Here is an 18,341-nt window from a genome sequence, read left to right as displayed (position 1 = left end):
AATACTACTACTACTACTAATACTAATAATAATAATAATGACTGATAATTATTTTATAAAAATTAACACATTAAATCATGGTTAAATTGTGTAATTCTGAAATGAAACTGCTTAATATAAATAAACAAGTTTAAAAAAGTGAAAAAGATTTAGCAAACTAAGTAAAGGAGAAATATTTACATTGGTTTTACTTATTTTATTTATTTTTAATTTATTTTTATTTCTTTTTCTCCTTACAAAGCATTTTACTGCCCTTTAGAAAATGAAGTTAAAAGAAAATTATTATTTTCTATTGTATTATACATTTTAGAAAAATTACATGATTAAAATGTAATAAATTACTTGCATAAAATATTATTCAAGCTTAATAAATTAAAGAAAGGAATCTGCAGAAATGTAATATTTCTAAAAATCTATATGTTGCTAGTGAAAATTACATTTCTATAGTTCAAAGATAATAAGAATAAACGAGAGCTGTGGTCAAAAAATATGTTTTAACCTAACTGTTTCTAGCCAATAATGCATTTGATTTTTTCTTCATATTTTGCAGCCACAAGGAAGAAGCTTTTTGAAATCGCCAAATCTTTCTCTGAAAAAACTCGTCGGAGGAAGACCAAAAAGAGGGCTCTCCACAAGCATCACTCGTATCCTCCTGCAACATCTGATGTAACATTCAGCCTGTCCATTATCCAACTCTGCAACTCTTTTAATTATGAATCCCTTGATTATTTTATAGGAAACAATGCACTGGAGCCAGACAAACACAGCAGTGCACACAATGCAAAATACACAGTAGAATATATGGTATATGGTAAAAGAAAATAGATCACAGTTAAAAATGAAGGCGCTGAGTATAGACAGCTATAAAAGCATATACAAATTGTAAAGAATGTAGTCAAAGATCGACAGAGAAGAACAGAACTCAAAACATGTAGTGAAGAATAGACAATAGGACACACAACTCAAATAAAAGTTATTGAAGAACAGACAGTAGGACACACAACTCAGATAGAAGGTAGTGAAGGATAGACAGTAGGACACACAACTCAGATAGAAGGTAGTGAAGGATAGACAGTAGGACACACAACTCAGATAGAAGGTAGTGAAGGATAGACAGTAGGACACACAACTCAGATAGAAGGTAGTGAAGGATAGACAGTAGGACACACAACTCAGATAGAAGGTAGTGAAGGATAGACAGTAGGACACACAACTCAGATAGAAGGTAGTGAAGGGTAGACAGTAGGACACACAACTCAGATAGAAGGTAGTGAAGGATAGACAGTAGGACACACAACTCAGATAGAAGGTAGTGAAGGATAGACAGTAGGACACACAACTCAGATATAAGGTGGTGAAGGACAGACAGTAGGACACACAACTCAGATATAAGGTGGTGAAGGATAGACAGTAGGACACACAACTCAGATATAAGGTGGTGAAGGATAGACAGTAGGACACACAACTCAGATATAAGGTGGTGAAGGATAGACAGTAGGACACACAACTCAGATATAAGGTGGTGAAGGATAGACAGTAGGACACACAACTCAGATATAAGGTGGTGAAGGATAGACAGTAGGACACACAACTCAGATATAAGGTGGTGAAGGATAGACAGTAGGACACACAACTCAGATATAAGGTAGTGAAGAACAGACAGTAGGCTGACCATTTAAAAATGCACACAACTCAAGAGGCACATAATTAAATAATAAATAGTCAAATATAGACTGTAGTGCATATGGCTGAAAAAGGTTTCCAAAGCTGCTTTCAGCACATCCAGTGCTTACTGTATTTTCCATAACTCTTGTGTCAGACTCACCGCTGCAGCCTCCACTGCCAACCTTCTGGAGGATGTAGAGGGACTTACAGCAGGCAAGCACCAACTTTTTCAAACTGAAATAGTCTCATTTCAAAATGAAATAGTCCTTGGTATGAGGTCTGTCATTCCTAATGCTGTTTAATGTGTGCAGAAGATGAAGGCAAGCTCAGGAGATCTGGTGCTCAGGAAAAGGAGGAGTCAAACAAGGAAGTGGCGTCATGGTGAGAGTGCTAATAAAGCAGCTACATACACTCTCTATCACTCTCTATCTGTACAGGAGGTAAAGTTTGTGGACACTTTACCATCATACCATATGTGTTTGTTGAACATTCCACTCCAACCTCCACTCTTCTTAGATTTTGGAGCGTGGTTGTGGGAATTTGTGTTGAATCAGCTACAAGAGCATTAGTGAGGTCAGGCACTGATGTTGGGTGAGGAGGCCCGGGGTGGAGTCGGCGTTACACATCATCCCAAAGGTGTTCAGTGGGGTTGAGGTCAGGGCTCTGTGCAGGACACTTGAGTTCTTCCACTCCAACTTTGGTAAACCATGTCTTCATGGAGCTTGCTTTGTGCACGGGGGCATTGTCATGCTGGAACAGGTTTGGGCCTCTTAGCTCCAGTGAAGCATAATGCTACAGCATACAGAGACATTCTAGACAATTGTGTGCTTTCAATGTTGTGGCAACAGTCTGGGGAAGAACCACATGGGGTGTGATTGTCAGGTGTCCACATACTTTTTGAATATAGTGTATAAAAACACAGGCAGGCAAACACAGAAGTTTTTATGTTGAAAACATACTTGCTGTGAAACTCCTATATTAGTTCTTTTAGAAAGATAGTTACAGTGTCAAATTTTTAAATGGCTAATAAAGAATTGTATCAGTAGCTGAGTTTATGGCTCTGAGTATATTGCTCTATTTTGTGTAGTGGAATAACAGAGACTAGGTCTTTTTTTTTTAATCTTTCAACACAGAATTTTAAAATTTATTTTATTGGGCTAGTCCCGGACCCGTATATATGTGACACCCATGGTTTAGTTGCTAAACCCAGCGTGTGTCCATTTCTGTTGCAGACTTTTTCTCATGTTACGCCCTTGCTGTTCTCCTGATGGTGGGACAAGCCTCACTTCGATCCCCCTTTGCCATCTGGATCGGCCTGCGGCGAGTCTGCGTGGGCCACGGAGCCGTGCTCTCAATGTGTGCCCTCATCTGGAAGGCACTTAGATTCACATCAGCGAGCTGGAAAGCTGGAAACGTTGATCTACTTAGGACTTGTTCATTCACTTTGAGTTCACCTGAATCATGAAATCATCACAAGTATTATCAGACCTATTAATATTATCTGTATGGTTCATTTTTTTAGACTAGGGCTGACTTGCAGCTAATTTCAGATTGAATATCATGCCGAGGTGGAGTTGGCGATGTTAAGAGGGAGCTGATGTGCTGCTCGGTGACACTCAGGACTCCACACACAAGCACAAACTCCTCCATGTTCACCACAACACCCATTTTTGGCCGCATTCAATCTGTCGAAAAACTCAGGAGCATTCAAGACCAGTGCGGCTTCATGTATAAAATCTGTTTTATTATGTATATTAACTGTAGTATCTTTAGCTGTTTGTTTTAGCTCTTCCACCTCCTCTACAGTTCCTCAGTCAGATCTCCAGTTCAGACTCATGTGTGAACCGTAAATATTATAAATTATTGCACACGATAAGGCCGAATGTTTTCCAGTTGAATCTGGCAGGATGTGACCTGAGAGGCATCACTGTGTCCCTCACTGAAGTAAAGATTGTTGTCTATCATTTGTCTTTCCATTGCACTCATTGTGCAGGACGCTGCCTCTTTGTACAGATCACTGACTTTGATCCATACCACTCTTTCTTACTTAAATTAAATTATATTAAATTTAATTCAATTAAATGACTCTTTGAAAAGCAAATCAGCATCTCTGTCTTTTTTCACACTAGTGCCTAATTATTATGGCATTGTGATGGTTCATTTCCAGGAAGTGAGCAGATGCATGTTGTTATCGTAATGTCCTGTTGCTTCAAATCCAAGCTTTTTCTGGCTGTTTTCGTGTTTGTCCATGTGCAGCTACTTTTATCTCTTGGTTGCACAAATATCACGTACATGTCCATCTCTAGTTCAAGTCTGGATTCCAGCACTTCCTTGCATTGTGTTCGCTTCCTGTCTTCATTTCAGAAGTGACAAATTACATAAAGGAACAGTTTGATATGAAACAAACTCACATGGACATGGGGAGAGACTCCATACAAAACTGCAGGATCGAACCGGGGACAGTGGCGCTGTGAGGACCCTGCCAAGGATAAAGCAGTTATTAAAAATGAATGAATGAATGAATGAATGACAACACACCAGATTCAGCTAATCAGCTAATAAACACACATTCCTGTACAGAAGTGGGTGTGTTGGAGCAGGAGAAACACAGGAAAATGTTCAAGGCAGGGGTTCTCTAGAACCTGTGATCAAGTCTACGCAGCACTCATGCATGTGTTTTGGACTTTGGAGAGACTCTGAAGGGAAGTGCTGTATTTGTATAAATTCAAAGATTCATTTTTTCCCCTCTTAACTATACCTTTAATGGTGTCAGGACTGGAATTCAACTCTTCACTGTCTTGCAATAACCTGAATGTCCAGTAGATGGCACTGGAAACCAAAGTTTAAAATCAAAACTCCATTCTTTCCTCACTTCTATTCCGGTTATTCCATTTAATAAAAGCCAATAACAGCAACTACAGCTTTGCATCAGCTCAACCATTCCCAAATTCATGTAATGTTAGATTCCTGGATTGGATTCTGCCTCACTTTTGAGTCACTTTGGCTAAAAGTGACTGCTGAATCAGTGCATGTAATGTAATGTAATGTAATATAGGCTGATTTAATAGAATAAATATGACACTATGGCTTTTCCTGTCAACTCAGAGTGTGTGCCAGAGAGACTTCAAGGACTAAAGAGCCCTCCTTTGATGACACTGGTGTGTGTGTTTGTGTGTGTGTGTGTGTGTTACTGTGTTGTTGCTGTTATTGGTTTTTAATTGTGGCACGTGATAATAATCCATAAAGGTGTAGTTTGTAATATTTAAAAATGCTCCTGAATACGTAAAATTCACCTAATTTCAATGGTTGTCTAGCAAAAATAAGATTCCCAATACTGTCTTGCAATTTATCTTAAAATAGTTTCATTTCAGGCTGCTGTTTATAATATTTTCAGGGCCAGAAATGAACTCCTCCCCCAAAAACAGAACTGGTCAGTCCTTAAAAGCAACTCATGAAAAATGTGTGCTTCCAGCAGAAAGGGTCAGGGAAGATGTTGGGGGAAGGTGAAAAGGGTAGTATGAAATTACATACTACCCCTTTATTTCCATAGCTGTTTTTATCACTGTGATTTGAGTTTGGAATACTGTGTGGTTTATGTGGATGAAAATGTTAGCTGGTCCTTGTTGACTAGAAAAATGAAAATTGACCTCACAGGCAGCAGAGAGAGCAAAAGAATTACATACTACTCCTTTAATTCCATGTACACAAACTGATTAAGCCCTTATAAGTAAAAAATAGTTATTTTTATCACTCTGGTTTGAGTTTGGAATACTTTGTGGTTTATGTGAATTAAAATGTTAGCTGGCTACAAAAATGAAAATGTTTTTTTGTAGTTGCTAGGCAGTGTAGTGAAGGTTCATGGGGATTTTCATAAAGCAGCTCAGGTGCTGTCAGTCATCAGGGGAAGATCACGTTCCTCTCAATCCAATTTACTCTGATGTGGCAGGTAGAGATTCTCACAGCTTGGGTTACAAGATACCCAGCCAGTGAAGGATGTGGAGGATTTAGGCCTGCTCCTCTATGACAGAATTTCCAAGATGAATTCTTTTTTGATGTCCTGTTGAGAGAACGATTTGAACGCAGCATACGAAGCACAGCCTCTTGAGGTTCATGTTGGAGTAATTGAATTGGGAACCTCACGGCTTTTGGCGTTTGTGCAGCCTCAGGAGGGAAACTGAGGTAAGGAAATCCCCCTTAGCACTGTCTCTGAAGGCAAGAAGCAACTCCCTGCTGATCATAACGTCTCTTCTGATGCCTGTGCAGGACATCTCACCCATTGTAGAGGTGGGAGAACTAGCAAGAATGGCATTCAGTTGGGTTTTGGTCTGTTGTCTGTTACATAAGCTGTATGCCATCTGCCACTTCACGACAAAACCTCAGTTGGCTACCAACTAATTTATTATATAACAGCTTATAGTGTAGTACAATCACTACAGTCATTTAGTATCTGTATTAGCACAAAATAGCTTGAAAAAATGTATGTCTTTAACAAACAACCTGATGCCAGACCTCCTTTCATGAAGGCAGTTGGTACATAATGTCATGGCAGACGCTTTTAGCACCAGCTCTAATCTGTGAAACAGACTCATGTAGAAAATACAGTGCTGTTCAAAAGTCATCACATCCTAAATCTTTAGATTCTGCATACATTTCTGCATTTTTCAAAGCTGCATCAGACACTTTTTTATTTATGAGACTCTTTTTTGATGCCAATATTACTGCTACATATATGCTACACTACACAATAGTTTACAGTCCTTTGTGTGGTAGCACTGTTGTCCTGTGTGTTCACGGTTCTGTGTATTTATTGTCCTGCACTCATCTCACACACTGCTGTGTATTTGCACTTAAAGTAGTCTTGTGTACTGTCCCACTGTACTGTTGCACCATGGTCCTGGAGAAACGACATTTTGTTCCAATGTATACAACCTACAAAGAGGAATGACAGTAAAAACCCACTTTCAAAAAAGTATTTTTTTCCAAAAACTTACAGAGACATTTTTGGCATTGGGCTGCATCACACCCCATCATTGATTATTTACCTGTAACAGCACACCCCCAAGTGTTCTTATACCTCTTATATGATAGCAATTTGTGTTTTATCCATTTATAGTTACATTTAATGTTGTGGAACATCAACAAACAAGCTAGTTCCTGTTATCACTTGCATTATATCAGTGTTAAGCAGTTGTTCCCATTACCAGCCTCTTTTTTTCACTCTCTTGAAGTTAAAAACACAAGAACGGCATCTTGTCATGTTACTACAAAGACTTTCCTGTGTCTCTAAAGTTACGGCTTTACCTCTGACTGCTACAAAGTGCTGACACTGGATACTCTTTAGAAAATGTTAAATAAACATCTCCTTATAGAAAACTTCACCAAATCCCTTTGTTAGCTGTTAGTCTAGACATTATAACATATAATAATGAGTACATTAATATAAACCTGTGATTTGAGTGTCAGAACTATTATCAGAGCTGCTGTTCTCTGAGCTGACCAATCAGAATGGAGAATTCAAAAGTACTGTGGTATAATAAGTAATAGAGCACTGTTCACATATATATTTTTTAAACATGTGAGAACTAAAGTCTGTAGACAAACTGCAGCAAGTTCTCCAAAATGCTTGGCTCGACCTCACGATTTTAAAAGCAAACTATTTTTTTTTTACTTTTTATAGTACATTTTTTGGTATTTTGACTCTTCACTTCATTATGTTAAAAAGCATTTTTGCTTTACAGAATGTCCTTACAGTTGCCTGAGACTTTTGCACAGTCATGTATATGTATACTTCACTCCGAATATAAAGCCGAAATAATGGAGACAGAGAGGAAGATTAGGCTGGAGCTGTGGAGACACACAGTCAGTAAAGGACAGATGGAGTGGGTGCAGAGCTCAGAGAATGACTCAGCGCTGAAATGTGAGTGTTTAACATGGAAGAACATCACACCTTCAGGAGCATGAGAAATATTTGTGACGGCTGGTCCATCAGCACATCCAAAGCCCCCAGCCTCCCTCCGTGTTTGATCTCCTCACACCTCAAAGTGGAATTTGTATATTTGCATGTAAGTTGATCAGTGAGTTGCAGATTTTCAAGAGAGTATGGAGTGTTGTGTTGAGTTGAGTGTGAGGATTGACAGGTGTTATGAGGTGTGTGCTATTTTAGGGGATTTAAAAAGTCGATGCATTAATGATATCACAAAAGATAAAGACTCTCTCTGTTGTGGAACTTCCACAAAACAAGTTTGTTCCTGTTATCACTCATGTTACTATAGCAGCTATAAGAAGACCTTCCCTCATCAGCCTGTCTTTTTCTGTCTCTTCAAGTTAAAAAGACAAAGAAATGCAGCTTGTCATATCAGAAAAGTTAAAGTTACAGCTTTACCTCTGACTGTTACAAGGTGCTGACACTGGAGACTCCTTCCAACAATGTTAAATAAACTCTCCTTACAGAAAAGTTCACCATATCAACAATGACATGCGATTTTAAATCAATTTATATGGAGCGTCCACCATAAAGGTCACATTGTAAGCTGTAAGTTGTTACTATAGAAACTAACGTATGAGAAGGAGCACATTAAGCACTTCAGACAGATCAGAATCGAGAATTTAGCAGTACTGTAGTTCAACTCTGTTTTCTCAAAAGAATACAGCAATACAAATGACTAGTCCTTAATTCCTGGTTCTTTATACGAGGTGCCAACTTTACTGAGGTCTCCACAATTTCCCCCACTGAGGCTAGAGCTTTATAGGCAGGCTACTTTCCTAAAACAAAACTGTTACACAGGCATTAAATATGGTTTGTCTGGGCCCTTTTTGGCACTGATTCCAAATGTCATAAAAACCCTAAATGTGCTGTTTACAGCTGGGTCACTTTTAGCCCATGACACACTTGAACACTAGAACTAACTTTTATAGGCTATTTGGTCTAAAATTGTCTAAGTTAGCTGTTTATCAGTCAGAGTATCAGGCCAATATTAAACAGATAAAATGGTGAGACTTCGTTTTTCCCACTGTGTGTGTGTGTGTGTGTGTGTGTGTGTGTGTGTGTGTGTAACCCTACCACTTAACCTCCTGCCACAGCAATGCAAATTTAATTGATGTCTTGAACCTAGCAGCAAACCAGCAGAGGGACACAGGACTAAGAACAATTCCAAAAAGAAATTACAACTCGGCAAATCATATGATTTTACATTTCTTTTGGTTAAAAATAAAACGGCAATAAACACACATGCACACACACACACACACGCACATATACACACACACCTGAGAGACCAAGACTTAAGGCAACTATGCTATGCTGTGAAGAGACCTCTAAATTGTTCATTTTGACACAAATATTTGCATTTCTATGTATATTAGTACATTATAATTTTCTATGCATATATTAATTAAAAGACTATCTAACAAAACTGTAGGTACTTCAGGAAATTTTAACATTACACAATAGCTAGCTAGCAAGTTGACAGAGAAGTAGCTAAATAACTTGTTAAATGTATTAAAACATTATTAGGTTTGTTTATTAGCTAGCTATTAGATTAGCTATTAGTTAGCTAGTTAGCCATCCAGTGGTGCAGAGGTTATAGCATTTCGACCTCACAAAGTTTTTCTAACAGGAAATTTACCACAATGTCGTGTTAGCTTTATGGGCAACTAGATAACTTGTTAAAAGTTTTAAAATATTTTTAGGCCTGTGACACAGAGTTAAATGTTTGGCTAGTTAGCTATGTAGACACTTTTGTGGAGAGGTAAGTGTTGCTTACTCAGAAAGTTTTGGTAACAGGGAATTTTCCACAAAACTAGTTCTTAGAATTGTAGCATTAGAGCTAACTGGGTAACTTATTAAATGTCTTAAAACGTTATTAAGGCTGTAACATAATATGCGTTATGTACTGTTGGCTAGCTAGCTATGTAGCCACACAGGTTGTCCACTCTCCATAAACATGCTAATAGATGGATTGGATATGCTAATTTGGCCCTAGGTGCGAATAAGTGAGTAAATGAACTATCACACTGCACCAGAGTAACATGTAAGAAACACTTATAAAGTGTTAATTTAACACTGAGGAGCACGGTCTATAATATTCGCTCGAAAAGTGTAAGGTGTAAATTCAGCCATTTCTGTTTTGCTCTTTGGCACTCCATTTCCCAGCATGCACCGCGCCCTTGCGACGTTTCTCACAGCTGACTGACGGACAGGGGGGGAAAAGCGCCCAGGAGCCTAACGGGAGAGGCTGCCGGGGAGAGAGGGACAGGAGGACAGTCCGCGGAGGACAGTGCACGGATCTAGCGGAACCACAGCCGGTGGGATTGGACCTCGCAAATCGGAGCATCGTCACCCCGCCGCGACGCCGCCCTCTCTCTCTGCTCGAGCCGAAGTGCGTGCGGCGCGCCTCCGGTGGCGCATTCGCGCGTTCGTGTGGTGTGTCCGCGGTGCGTACCTCGCCGTGCCCGATGCCGAGCGATGGAGGCGGCGAGGCGGCGCTGCGCCAGTGCGAGCTCCTCCAGAACATGATCGACATCTCGCTGTCCAGCCTGCAGGGCCTGCGCACCAAGTGCGCCGCCAGCAACGACCTCACGCAGCATGAGATCCGCACGCTGGAGGTAACGCAGAAATAACGCACCATGCACGCGCAGGGGGAACCTATGAGTACCTATAAGTAGCCACCTTCCTTTCCTGCATGAGGCTCTCTGTCTGTTGCATTCGCATCCCTCCTTTTTTTTTTTGCTTTTTTTTTTTTTTTGGTGTGCACACACTGCGTTTGTGGATGCTGGCGCGCGCGCTAGATGGACCGTGCATCCTGACGGTATAGACAGGAAAGATGCATATGCACTACATGCACGTGCACTGATGTACAGAAATAGCAACTACTGCACAAGGTTAACTGAGGTTTTCCTTCCACAGATTCTAGGGATGCATGCACCAACACCTTTTCTTTTTCTTCTCCTTTTTTGATAAAACCCAGATATCAGAGCCCAATACTGATCCAGTACTGACATCCTAAAAAAGGAAAGCCATTTCTCTGCATGCGCTTGTTGCCAAGTTTTGAGGAACACCACAAGCAGGATGGCTTCATATATTTATATTTATATATACATATGCATTGTGTCAGTCAATACCACACACACTTACAGCATCAAATGCATTTACATTGTATTAAAGTGATCCAGGGCCAGAATCAGAACAAACAGTACATCCCTAATACATGTCACCACATGCATTATGGGATACATGCATGCATGCACACTCTGTATCAGCATGCACTAATTCTTAGGGGAGAATTTTATCCTGAATCTTCATGTGTGAATTTTTTTTAAAATCCAGACACTGTGTAGCACCAGACTGCGCACATCACAGTGCACCCCTGCAACATTCTGTCTGCGCTGTGTTTTTGCTCACTGGCACAAGCATAAGCAGTACGAAACTGCAAGCGTTTTTAGGAACATTGCATCTGCAGTATGGTTTTTATGCCACCTCAGAGCCAAGATGCAAGCTTAAAAGGCTTTAAAGGCTCAATTCTGTTGTCCTGATTTGTGAGAAACGAATACAGTTAATTATAGCCTTTCAGGAGGGACGTGTATGAGACGCCGTGAAGTGTCACGGCGGTTTGTTCACAAAGATGCATCAGTTTTTATTTATGAAATGCAAGTGAAGGTTGTGCCATATACATGTGTGTGTGTGTGGCCTATATATTGCATGCAGCATCGACTTCATTAGATTGATTTTTTAATTAATTTTTCATTTAAGTACCAGTGGGTGAAGAGGGATCCTGTGGTGAACATGTTATGAGCAGCACAACAGATTGTATATCGTCTATGCATTAGCTTACGCAGAGTACAGTCCTGTTAATGACGGTCATGCATGTCATGACGTGCATTATGGGATTCACTTTAGCAAATCAAATCTTTTACACCAACCTTTTTGAATAAGCGTGATTTACCGAAAGCCTGATTTGATTCAGTTGATTCTTCACTCATCCAGAGATATTGTATTTTGACCCCTCTGGTAGCCCACACTCTTCTATACGTTGTGTATGTAACCTTTTTTTATGCCTAAGAACATAACATTTACATGTACAGTTCACAATCCAGTACAACTTACCTATCTTTGAGTCTCAGGCACATCATCATAGAGAGATTTTTTCTCTTTAAAAATGTTTACGAATCATATAGTTCAAAAAGAGTCGATTCATTTATGATTCAGCAACACTAAACCCTATCCATCATGAAGTGACCTTAAGGTTAGACCTTAAGGGTTAATACAAATTCAAACAAGTGACAGAAAAGTATTTGGAATTCTTCTGGTGACACAGAAATTAAGAGTTCATCTCAAATCCTGTCCTTAACTTTTGTAACTTGACTCGTGAATTGTTACGGAATTTCACTGATTCATCCACAGATGATTCCTCAGCAGTGGCTCTTTAGTAGTTATGGGATTTGAACTTGCAACCTTCTGGTGACTAGCACAGACTCTAACTCAGCACAGACTACTGAGCTGCCGCTTACTTAATCATCATAGTCCAGCTGTCCTGTCTGACAAGCAGCCCTGAGATTCTCTGGTGTAGCAAATGAATGGCGTCTGAGTTTAGCAACACCATGCAGGTTTCTGGTGAATGTGTTGTACCTCGCTGTTAGCAAACAAATGCTCTGATTCTTTACAAGCACGAGAATAACTACGAGGCCTTGCCTTTCTGTCAACACTAAAACACTGTATTCGACTACAAAACACATCGTTGTGCTCCGCTCTTTATAGTGAATAATATATTTTTTAAATGCCATTGATAAAAGTATGAAAGCACAGCTTTTTCTAAACCGTTGGGCTATTAATGTCACGTGATCTCAAGAATTCCAAAAATGGCAGTATTTCCTGTGAGGCTGTTTTCTGTATATTTTCAATTCATGCTTGACTGCTTTGTATAGTATACAAGTGACACAAGACTGTACACTAAAGACTGAAATGGTGGAAATGACATAAAGAAAGAAATGAAAATGGCTGAAGTGACATAAAAAAGAAAGAAACAGACGTGGCGGCAATGACGAAATGGTTACGGCTCGGACACCCAGTGCGTGCTGTTTTCTTTCATTGGGAAATGGATTGAAAATTCTAGTCTGACCAGAACTTTAAAACAGTGTTTTCAAAATGGCCCACATTAACGTGGACCGGGCCTGAATTTCACCTCCTTCACAGAGAACTCAGAATCTGAAACATAGCTATAGGAATTGAAACGCTTGTTCTCCTTTTTGTTTATCTTTGCAGTACTGTCTCAATTCTAGGGCTGTTCTGATAATCAGATACACAGTATATTGTTATATTTGACACTGAAACTATTTGTGAGTTATTCTTTAAACTAAGGATACACAGTATTTGACCTTTGAATTAGAAACCTCCCCACTATTTTTACTCACATTGGGAGCATCACAGAGCTCGGGCTAAGCGATATGATGATATAATATTGATATTGCAAATATTTTTGAGAGTTAGTGCTTGAATCATTTTGACCAAGTAACTAGGTTTCTGTAATGACCAAGTAGTGTTTCTGTACACATTGTTTCATGATTTATTTTACTGGTTTGGTGAAACATGAAACATATCACGTATTGTGAAAAATCGCCAAGTATTGTGATGTAATATTTAAGCCATAACTGCATATAATGACAGTACTGTATTATTATAAACAAGCTGGAACTTTAATACTGTATTAGATGAGTAAAGTAGCGCATACACTTAAACATGGAGCAATTTTCTAAACTACAATCTCGTGTTATGAAACTGTAATATCAGCACTTGCCTACTCACTCTATTTTAGTACCACAAACTGAACGGCTGCTTTCAGTTCTGTTTCCTGTCAGGACAGGAAGTTTGGCCATGCTCCCCTCCATCTGTAGTCCAAGGCCTTCTTTTAGGCCCTTTCACAACTTCCTGAAGTGTCAGGGTCGTGACTGTTGAAGAATTGCCCCATCAGCTTCCTCTTTAAGTCTCTGTGTGGCCGTTTTGCTGATCAGGTCCTTTTCTTCTTTTGCTCTGCAGGCTAGCCGTAGTACAGAGTGACTGCAGGGTAGCTCTCGCTTCATTTACAGGTACAGAGCTCATTAGCATATGAAGTGTGATTTTTTCTGTCTTGCCAGGACAAACAGAAACAGAATGAGGTGTCAGGTCTGATCAGAACTACATATTAGACATGTGGCAGCATTCAGTTTAACCCTTTTTTTAATTAAATTTTTTTTTTTTTATAAGATGATTATATGATTTTATCACAAATTGCTTTTTGATTCAATATACATGCTGCTGTTCTGATTTTGAGGTTGAAATTTGAAAACATTCTAAATAAATGAGCAAATTAAATACAAATAGCTGTCAGATATGAAAATATGTTATTAAATATGAAATATTAAATATTAGATGCTGAGCAGTTTCTCAAATAAGATGCTAGGCAGAATGTTTATACCAGGTTATGACAAGTGACTACAGTAATAATATTACATATCAGCAGTCAAAAGCAGCAGGTAGAGCAGTCTGGGCTCCCGTTAGGACAGAGAGAGTGGACACAGGAGGGCCGTTCAGGGAGGACTGAGTGCAGTTCGTCGACTCTTACTGAGTGTAACAGGCTCTAAACGGTCTGTTAATTCCTGCGTTGAATAAGCACAGCTGAAGTGGTTGTCACACTCCAGATGCCCTCCTCCCACCTGTCTCTCATCGCCACCTGCACTTCAGCGCAATCAAAAGAGGCTTGAACTCACATTAGATTCTCACCAAAAAGCTCTTTGTTATTCCACTTCAGGCCGTTTTTTTTCACACCGAGCTGTACTTGCTATAGAGCTGAAATACTATGAGGTGGTGCTTCAGATTTTACACGCTGGCTCCCTGATTACAGCCTGGTGCCAGCCTCGCACCTCAGCCTCACTTTTTTTTTTTTTTTTTTTTTTTACTAGATGTCCCTCCTGTATTGGTCTAGCATAAACATCTCCATGGGGCTCCATCTCTTGGGTTTTGTTGGATCCTCAAGCATATTTTGGGAAGTCGAAAAACATCTGATTTTGCTTGTTGGAACTAAACATGCTCATACAAAGCCTGCCAGCAACTCCATTGTGTGTATTTCCCATGATGCATCCTACTCACGTCTGTGCTCACCATTTCAGCATGATGAGATGAACTGTATGAAAAATCATTGCTATGATTATGCCACAATTAAAAATTTTGGCAGATGATTAAATGTCATACAAAATGGCTAATTACTCAGATATAGAGGCTAAACACTATTAACTCAAATAATTACTCAAATATACAGACCTCAGAAAGAACTCAAATATTAAGTCAAATAATTGTTCAGATATACAACCCCCCAAAAATATGTCAAATAATAACTCAAACGATTACTCAAATATACAGAACCCAATTAATAAGTCAGATAACAAGGCGAATATAGTGTCAAATAATTACTCAAACATGCAGAATCCAAATACTAACTCAAATATACAGGCCCTATATTATGACTCAAATAATAACTCAAATATACAGGCCCTATGTTATAACTCAAATAATAACTCAAATATACAGGCCCCAAATAATATCTCAAATAATAACTCATATACAGGTCCTAAATTATAACTCAAATAATAACTCAAATATACAGGCCCTATGTTATAACTCAAATAATAACTCAAATATATAGGCCCCAAATAATATCTCAAATAATAACTCATATACAGGTCCTAAATTATAACTCAAATAATAACTAATTACTAATTAAGTAATTACTCAAAAATACAGACAAATAGCTCACAGGTTAAATTTTTTGACCTAGATTCAAATGATAACTTAGCCATTTGATTGTATCTATGAATCCTCTGTTTGCCAGTATTCTTTGCTGATCAGCTCAAATAAGTCAATTATGCAAATGTGTAATAATTATGAGAGGCCTAGTTTTGATAACAGTATAACTTAATATCATGGTTTTTTTAATACAGTATTTCATATTAGAGAATGGGTCAATGTCAGTAACTGTCTAACCTCTTTTAAAGTTTAGGAATTTTGAAAATTGCTAGATGCTGAAATTATATTATCAAGTAGGGGTCGGCAATAAGGCAAAAATGTCATATCATTATAATCAAAAACTCCATGTGCCTTACAGTATCCTGAGTTTTAGTTTTACATAGGACAATAAATACCATAATACAAGGCAGCGGCAATACAATGCTTAAATTTAGTTGAGAACACAACATGTATATTTTAAAAATAGATTTTAGCAGTTTATCAGAATAATATTGAAATACTTTTGTCCCTGTCTTTAGCCCATTGCATAAGTATATACTAAGAATATACCAATATAATAACAGTATTACTGGCGTTTTTTTTTAAATCACTGCATAGTGTTGTACTGTTCATGATTATATAAGAGCCATGATTGTTTTGCTGTTACAATAAAGCAAATTCAGTGTGGGAGTTGATGGAGGAGTCGTGTGAGCCAGTTCCTGTAGGGAGGACGTTGCTTTGTGTCTCGATGCGTCTCTGAAAACCGACTTCCTCCAACGCAGACAAACAAAGAGACACAATTAGGCTTTTTTAAGAAACAGGGAGAACAGTAACTTAGCAGCATTTGCCGATTTCACCCTTATGGGCCCTGCTTTGGAAAAAAAGAGTGTTATAGAGCGCTGTGCTATTATGGCTGCTTCTATATTTGGCTCGTCTTTCGTCCCCCCGCCTGGTGTTTTCAGGGGTTGATTGTTAAATAAGAAAATGACGCGTGATGCACGAAGAGGCCGGACGAGAGGGGGAGGAAAGGGGAGGGATTGAGAGGAGAAGAAACCAACCAGATGTTTAAAAGGGATGGGTCTCCCAGTAGGCTGTGTGTGTTTTCAGGGAAAGGAAGGAGGGGGTACAGCAGAGCAGGTGATTGCAGTAACAACATCCCCCCAACACACAGCCCTCCCTCTTTTCCTTCTGTGAGGAGATCTATTTTTTTCCCTGCCATGCTATATTGGACTTGCGCTGCTGCAGATGGATAAATTGGGAGAGGGCTGAGTTATCAAAGTGAGCTTATTTTTTCAGTTGCTCCATTGCGTCTGTGCCAAATTTGGGTTATAAGATCAGATCTGTCAGCCGTCTTCAATCTGTGTGGCTAGAAGGTCGCAGTCGGGAAGGAGTTCAAACTCCAGGCCTGCCACAGAGCAACAGGGAAGGGGATCATCCATATGTCAAGTCATTTACAGGATGAAGACCAAGCGGCTTTGTGTAGGAGTTATTAGAGCATAAAGTCTCGCAGTGTGACATTAGGAGACCCCTGATTAGTGGAAGCCCCTTCAGCGACGCTCACACACTCCCTACTGTGATGACAATGACGATAGAAAAGTCAACCATTGCTTCAGACCATGTCCTTCTCAGTAGGATAGGGGTCATCTTCCAACACAAGCATTTTAAACTACATCATCACTATACTCAATATTGTGAATTCATTATATTCAATACTGTTATCACTAGAAGTTATCAGAATTAGCTAGCCAATTTAGGGTTAATTACCAACACATATTTTTTCATATTTATATAAATTTTTTTTAATACATTTTTGGTCATATTAGTTAAGGAGATCTTTTAAATGCTAAATCCTAAATATCTAACTAAATAAATAAGCTTAAAATAGTTAAAAAGTAAGTTGTAAGCGTGTTATTTAAATTCACTGATTCTGATATTTTCAATAACAGCACCTCTGACAGTAGGTCCGCTTGCAGATCACAGGTTTATATTAATGCACTTATTCTAACATATTATTGTTTCTATATTAACAAGTCATTAACAGGAACTTGTATGGATGACGTGTCACATGATCTAAGGGTAATAATAAACAACAATAAAATAAATACAATAAAAATGTTATTTGACAAAATCAAGATGGAAATGTGGATATGGTGCAGTTTTCTGTAAAGAGACAGTTATTAAACATATATTGAAGGCGTCTCCAGTGTCAGAATTTGCTAGAAAGGTCTGTTGTCGCTCTAGCCATTGTTGTCTAGTGAGATTTAGTTTGGTTTGTGTTGCTGAATGACTTTGATTGCAGTCTTACTGTGTTTCTTTATACCGCATTGTAATTGGTTAGAAAACTAAAATTGAATGGAGAATTTGTGATTTAATGCTTGATTTAAAAAAACAACAACAACAATATCTATCTCCACCTGAGATAAAAAAATGGATTACAGATACCTGAAATTGTTGCTGGATTTGGAGCATGACGTGTACGTTTCTAAAGACAGTACAGTGTGAAAAATGGCTGACCCCTTCTTTATCATTCCACACGTTCCACGACACAGGTGCTATTTCACAGCGTCTCCTTGAGATGTTTCAAAGCATCTCATTTGTTATTCAAAACGCTTTTCTCGCATCTCACCTCAGTGTAGCTTTATTACTTTAAGTGGCTCTCCAACAGCGAACGAGGCGGTGTTTCGCACTCATGAGCAATTGACAAGCGGGCAAATCATGATTTTTGCTGATTTATTAGCTGTGCAGCGCTAATAATTTGTCCTCCCAAGTGAGCCTGTGAAGTCAGCAGCATTTCAGTGACAAATATTTAGCCTGATTAACTAGCCATCAGGGCTATCGAATCTTTGCTAGCATGCTAACACAGAGAAGGCGCTTTCTCCCAAAGGCTCAAACCTCGATCCACCATATTCCTCATGTCTGACTCGTC

The 18,341-nt window shown here is 38.9% G+C and overlaps 2 protein-coding genes across 6 annotated transcripts in view; both read left to right on the top strand.

The window, feature by feature from the left end:
* Positions 1 to 4,289, top strand: part of cuedc1a (CUE domain containing 1a) — a 25,883-nt gene extending 21,594 nt beyond the window's left edge. For 3 of the 4 annotated variants that reach the window (XM_026943631.3, XM_053241547.1, XM_053241546.1), the window contains exons 9-12: positions 551 to 644; positions 1,820 to 1,878; positions 1,977 to 2,046; positions 2,898 to 4,288. In XM_026943631.3, coding sequence (XP_026799432.1) covers positions 551 to 644; positions 1,820 to 1,878; positions 1,977 to 2,046; position 2,898 — 224 coding nt within the window. In that variant the 3' untranslated portion in view covers positions 2,899 to 4,288. Of the gene's footprint in view, positions 1 to 550; positions 645 to 1,819; positions 1,879 to 1,976; positions 2,047 to 2,897 lie in introns of all 4 variants that reach the window. The other variant, XM_026943632.3, reaches the window with a different exon arrangement.
* Positions 4,290 to 10,088: 5,799 nt separating this feature from the next.
* The window catches only part of ksr1a (kinase suppressor of ras 1a), a 34,358-nt gene continuing 26,105 nt past the window's right edge, over positions 10,089 to 18,341 (top strand). For both annotated transcript variants that reach the window (XM_026943780.3, XM_026943776.3), the window contains exon 1: positions 10,089 to 10,269. In XM_026943780.3, coding sequence (XP_026799581.2) covers positions 10,120 to 10,269 — 150 coding nt within the window. In that variant the 5' untranslated portion in view covers positions 10,089 to 10,119. The remainder of the gene's footprint in view (positions 10,270 to 18,341) is intronic.

Source organism: Pangasianodon hypophthalmus, chromosome 17 (assembly GCF_027358585.1).
Source record: "Pangasianodon hypophthalmus isolate fPanHyp1 chromosome 17, fPanHyp1.pri, whole genome shotgun sequence".
NCBI classification, from domain to species: domain Eukaryota; kingdom Metazoa; phylum Chordata; class Actinopteri; order Siluriformes; family Pangasiidae; genus Pangasianodon; species Pangasianodon hypophthalmus.
This window is presented reverse-complemented; position numbering and strand designations above follow the sequence as displayed.